At 34.4% G+C, this 6,193-nt stretch overlaps 1 protein-coding gene across 1 annotated transcript in view; it reads left to right on the top strand.

Annotated features, from left to right (window-relative positions):
- Positions 1-5,946, top strand: part of LOC107755407 (5-hydroxytryptamine receptor 3A) — a 6,348-nt gene extending 402 nt beyond the window's left edge. The window contains exons 2-8 of the mRNA XM_016572190.1: positions 3,113-3,273; positions 3,597-3,706; positions 3,911-4,080; positions 4,435-4,595; positions 5,139-5,346; positions 5,449-5,586; positions 5,660-5,946. Of these exons, the coding sequence (XP_016427676.1) occupies positions 3,113-3,273; positions 3,597-3,706; positions 3,911-4,080; positions 4,435-4,595; positions 5,139-5,346; positions 5,449-5,586; positions 5,660-5,946 (1,235 nt within the window). The remainder of the gene's footprint in view (positions 1-3,112; positions 3,274-3,596; positions 3,707-3,910; positions 4,081-4,434; positions 4,596-5,138; positions 5,347-5,448; positions 5,587-5,659) is intronic.
- Positions 5,947-6,193: the final 247 nt, after the last annotated feature.

The raw sequence follows: 6,193 nt of genomic DNA, 5'->3' as shown, positions 1-6,193 counted from the left end.
ACAGCAGCATGTTGTGGATGTATTGGCAGTAGCAAGTCTCAGTGCTTGCTCTGCCGCAGCAGCAGCAGCAACGTAGCAGATCTATTCTGCCAAGACCAAATACATTAACATTGTCATGTACATTACCATGCCAATCCCTCCGAGAGTTGTCATGACAGAAGTTAATTTCACGTCTGAGGTACAATCTAGCACATGCTACAGTTAGTCAATTTGTACCCAAGTCTTGAAAGCTGAAGTAGCTCTTCAGAAGTGTGTTGTTGGACCGATATGGATCGCTACGCCAGGTACTTTGGTATCCTGTTAAAAGTAATTTTTGTTATGTATTCCTTTTGAAAAGCGTTGCACTTTCCTATAGGGATCCTTAACTGAAAGTGTTTACTTAGCTCCAGCAGTCATTATACAGTGAAAATGAAGGAAAGTGTGCCACTAACTTGAAAAACAATCAACAACTTTCAGTTTCTCGACAGTTCTGCCAAACCGAATTTATAGTGTTTAAACTTGCACTTTGTTTTTACCAGTGGTATGTTAGTGGTTATGTTACTTAACGAAAATCTTCTACTGATCTGTGGGTTCTCTTTCCAATCCCGAAAAGGGATAGTTCACCCAAAAATGAAAATTCCCAAAATTACATTGGACATTGTTGACTTTGATTGTGTTCCACAAATGAAAAAACACCATGCAGGTTTGAAACAACATTAAGGTGAGTAAATGAAAGTAATTAAATGTTTTTGGGTGAACTATCCATTCTTTTACTATTATTCCCACAATTCCTTCATCTGAGCCATTGTTTTTATTCATTAGCACTTGTCTGGACTATCTGAATGAAAAAAGGATTCACAGTACAATCAAATAGTCTCTTATAACTCTCTTAAAATGTCTATTGTACTTTGAGAACCAACAAGGCTTTTCCTTTGTGTGGAAAATGTTTATTTTTTATTTTTTTATGTTAGCTTAGTTCTTGTTATCGTTGTAATAGTCTGTTCAATGTGTTGTTTACTGTAGTATATGAATGGTGTGAAATTTCTCCAAATGGGATTATATAATTTACACATGCACTAGTAGATTTTCCCTTGACAGCAGATAATGCGGTGCATGTGGTAAGCTCATGGTAGTTGCAGTCAGAAAATAGAAATCCTCCACCTTTACATTTGCACTATATGTCTAGCCCTTCCGCACTGAGCTTGCACACTGTGTAAGCAACAGGTATTGAGTCACAAAACAAGCAATGCAGCAGCATAATAGCACGTTGTTGTCTGCAGGCAATACAGATAAACTTAGCCATGCATTGAATGTTTTACAGCAGAATGTCACATTTACATGCAGAGAGAAACATCTGTGGAGTAACATGCATAGAGCATGGATAAATTCAAGGGAATTTCTCCAGTTTTGTTATCTGTATTGCTTTTGTTCTGTCCTCTTTCTGCACCAGGAGGAGTGACTCTAAACCAAACCTACATGAGGAATGGGTTGCATCAATTCACTCTTGTAGAATGAAGATTACAAAATGTCAAAACCACAATAAACCTTTTCTTAAAAACAAGATTTGTTTGGAGCATTTTACTCTCTCCTTTTTAACTCAATTCTCTCTTTTTCAAATTTACAGTTCAAGTTGCCAGATATTTACTGTAAAAATGATTGTGATAGACATTATGGGATGTCATTTTAGAGCTGATATAATCTACCAGTCAGCTTCGTAAAATAATCAAATCTACTTTGTATCTTATTAATAATCAACATAATTGTACAGGTGGTAAAATAGAAGGCCATATGTTGACCTAAAATTTGTCAAAATTGGTCTTTTCATGACAAAAAATGTGACAGACCACTGTAAAGAGGATAAATTCAAGGGAATTTCTCCAGTTTTGTTATCTGTATTGCTTTTGTTCTGTCCTCTTTCTGCACCAGGAGGAGTGACTCTAAACCAAACCTACATGAGGAATGGGTTGCATCAATTCACTCTTGTAGAATGAAGATTACAAAATGTCAAAACCACAATAAACCTTTTCTTAAAAACAAGATTTGTTTGGAGCATTTTACTCTCTCCTTTTTAACTCAATTCTCTCTTTTTCAAATTTACAGTTCAAGTTGCCAGATATTTACTGTAAAAATGATTGTGATAGACATTATGGGATGTCATTTTAGAGCTGATATAATCTACCAGTCAGCTTCGTAAAATACTCAAATCTACTTTGTATCTTATTAATAATCAACATTAATAAAGTCACAATTGTACAGGTGGTAAAATAGAAGGCCATATGTTGACCTAAAATTTGTCAAAATTGGTCTTTTCATGACTAAAAATGTGACAGACCACTGTAAAGAACATGAACATTAATTAAAAATAAATACAGTAAATAAACCAAATTAACTGAAAATTTGATTAACTAAAATTACAAGGGACTTCCGCTATAAGGCATCCTCTATGTTTATATAAATATATATATATATTTTTTTTATTATAATTGTATTAATAATGCAAATATTTCTCTTTCTCTCTACACTGTAAAAATGATTTTTCAAAGTTGTAAATTAAAAAAAAAAAATACTGGAGTATGTTTTACAAGAAAATAGTATTTTACTTCAAAATGTCACATTTCATTGCTGTTTCTTTGAAATTAACTGAAATTTTCTAGTAATTTCTCAGTTTGAAATTAGATAGATAGATAGATAGATAGATAGATAGATGACGTGTCTATCATCCATTCAGTGCAAAAAAAGATTGTCTCTACCAACACAAATCAATAACAGCAGAATATCACATTTGTGAGGAACAATGGCCTTCATGATCCTACAAAAATGTTTTATGGTGCTCAGGGGAATGATGTTCTCCCATATTAAAGCTAATAATTCCATTTTCATCTTGTACTGTTACATAAGCAGAGGCAGTGAGTGGGACCAGTTGCCAGTCATCTGCTAACCAGAGGTGGTCTCTCACTGAGAGTTGGATATGAGTTCTTTTCCTGTCTGTGCTATCTGTCTACTTTTTCTAGTAGGTGAGTAAAGCTTCAGTTATTTCTTTAATGCACAGACAATCGTCAGTTGTTCTAAAGATGGCAAGGCTAAATTATTTTTGGACATCTAAAACAGCTTTAACATATTTCTTGGCTTGCAGATTTAGTGTTACCTAAACAAGTGTGCAGTAAGCAAGATGTATTGGAATATTTAAATCTTACCAGAGACAATGAAAAATTCACAACTTGCCGTCCTGTACTGGACTGGAGACACCCCACCATAGTGTATTTTGATATTTACCTCTACGGCATCCTTTCTATGGTATGACTGCAAACAGCTGACAAATGTTCAAGTGTAACATTATTCTGTGTCTGTTTTATATATATATATATATGTATTTATTTATTTTATTTTTTTGCAGATTGAAAAGTCTCAAATCTTTGTACCTCTTTTTTGGATGTCCATGGTGAGTGTTAAACAACACAAAATTCTTCTTTAGAATTTAAGTTATTTCTGAATTATGCTGCATAATTGGAAAAAAGAAATCATTAAAAAGAATTATATTAAATAAATTAAATATTTTATGAATTAAGATAATTTACCACGTAAGGGATTTATTTATGAATTCATTTTTGCTCATTTAGAGTTGGAACAATGAACGAATCTCTTGGGATCCTAAAGATTTTTGTGGCATTAAAAGTGTGATTTTGCCAAAAGAGATGCTTTGGAAACCAGACCTTTATGTTCTTGAGACGTAAGTATATAAAAATGATATATCTAGATAATCATCTTAATTGATGATTAAAAAATGGAATTAGGAGAGGAGAAATTAAGAATTGAGAGAAATGACATATATGTGGGAAAATCAAAAATGTATGATTTGTCTGGTTCAATTTTCTTTGACACAAAACTCATTTTACATGGCATGTAAAAAACTTAATTTATCAACACGTTTTAGTGCAGAAAAGGAAGATGGACCACTGAACCCATATTTGTATATTACTCATGATGGAAATGTGATGATGGAGGATGACCATAAGATTGTCAGCACCTGCACAATGAACGTACACAAATTTCCTTTTGATACCCAAACGTGCCACATCACTGTGTCTTCAATTAATTACTCAGGTGAGAGCACATTTCAAAAGTAAATATTCCTTTAAAATAAAGATGCATGATATTAAAATCTGGCCAATGTGATAAGCTGATAATTATTTTAATGTTGGCAGATAATAAATGGCTGATATTGGTAGCAGCATATTGTGCATCCTCTTACAGTTTTTAAACAACTGCTATGATTAAACATAGCATAAACTTAATTATAGATTTAGTGCATTCAAACTTGTATCTTTCACTTGTTTGTCTTATAATGTATCATTATTTAGTATTGTATCTTAATGTTGTTGCTTTCCATCAATGAAAAAATCCCTGTGCGCATTCAGTGTCACACTGTACCAAGCTGCTTTCCTTTATGTGAAACAGATAAAGAAATAAAGCTGGTTCCTGCCTCCAATTCATCAAAGGCGACACAGGTTGCTCGAGAAAGCATATTAACACAAGGAGAATGGGAGTTCTTGAACATATCCGTCTCGCTCCAGAATGAGAGCTATGAGGGGCAAACATTCGACAGGATAAAGTACACGGTACTAACCCACCCAAAAATGAAAATAGGCTATGAAAATAAATTTACTGACTCTCAGGCCATCCAAGATGTAGATGAGTTTGTTTCTTTCCTAAAACAGATTTGGAGAAATTTAGCGTTACATGACTTGCTCATCAGTGGATCCTCTACAGTGAATGGGTGCCGCCATTAAAAACTTTACAATAATCCACAAGAAATATACACAACTCCAGTCAATTAATGTCTTGTGAAGTGAAAAGCTGCATGTTTGTAAGAAACAAATCCATCATTAAGGCATTTTAACTTTAAACCGTTGCTTCTGGCCAAAATATGAGTCCATAATCCATAATAACACTTCATCCAGTGAAAAAAGTCTAATAGATCCATTGGTGAGCAAGTGACGTAAAACTAAATTTCTCCAAACAAACTCTACATCTCGGATGGCCTGAGGGTGAGTACATTTTCAGCAAATTTTCATTTCTGGGTGGACTATTCTTTTAAAAACTATATTTCTTCTTCCATTCATTATAGCCTCAGATTTCTCTCTCTCATCTTTCCTCTTTAGATTTCAGTCAGAAGGATGCCCCTGATGCATTTCATCAATTTTCAGCTACCTATATTGTTTTTCCTCGTTTTGGACCTAGCTTCTTTTTTCATACCAGATAGAGGGGAAAAACTGTGCTTCAAAGTGACTGTGCTACTGGGGATCTCTGTACTTCTGCTCATCCTAAATGACATTCTGCCATCCAAATCTCACAGATGTCCTCTGATTGGTAAGAGCTCAGTTCAAGGACAATTTTCTTATAGGGACGTCTTTTCATATATCAGAGATACGTTTAGTTTGTCATATAAACTCCCTCTTCTGTTCTGTGCAGCTGTGTATGTCGTTGTCATCTTTTCTTTCATGTTGCTGAGTCTTCTGGAGACAGTTTTGGTGATATACTTGATAAATATGAACTCTGAACAAGATGCTAAGGGGGTTCAGAGACCTGAAGATCACAACTCTGACACAGGTATACACATCTTTCAAGCATCACAATGATAAGGTTCTGACTTTGTAGTCATGGGACTGGGGTTTTCTTTCAGATGACCGGAAAAGAGACAGTAATGGAGTTGAAGCTCCCCTCGAGTCTCTGATGTTGAAGGAAATATACAGCAAAGAAAAAATGAATGACGTGCAGCTATTGCAGCTGATCCTAGAAGAGCTTCAGACTATCAGACAGACTCTTGTTCGTGATACTTTAAAAGCCAAAACGGCTCAGATTTACTGGTTAGGAATGGCCAAACGTATTAACAGGGTTTTCTTTGTGGTTTATCTCATCTCAGTTTCTCTCTTTCTTGTCTTTATCTTTCGAGAGTGGAAAGTTGAGTAATTTCAAATGCTAAAATTGTGATGAATGCTCAAATTAGGGATCAATATTACATATATTGCATTACATAACAATATTATGTACATTTCTTCTTCCTGTTGAAAGCATTGTAAAAGGAGCTGCAGCATACTGTATATTTCAATAGATTTTCTGGTGCTTATCTACAGTTTCGCTCCTGTACAGGCTGAGCAGTTTTAAACTTTGCATTTAATCTTTTTATGCAAAGATTAAATGCAATCTGAGTCGGAAT

Source organism: Sinocyclocheilus rhinocerous, unplaced genomic scaffold (genome assembly GCF_001515625.1).
Source record: "Sinocyclocheilus rhinocerous isolate Xijiao unplaced genomic scaffold, SAMN03320098_v1.1 scaffold140, whole genome shotgun sequence".
Lineage (NCBI taxonomy): Eukaryota > Metazoa > Chordata > Actinopteri > Cypriniformes > Cyprinidae > Sinocyclocheilus > Sinocyclocheilus rhinocerous.
This window is presented reverse-complemented; position numbering and strand designations above follow the sequence as displayed.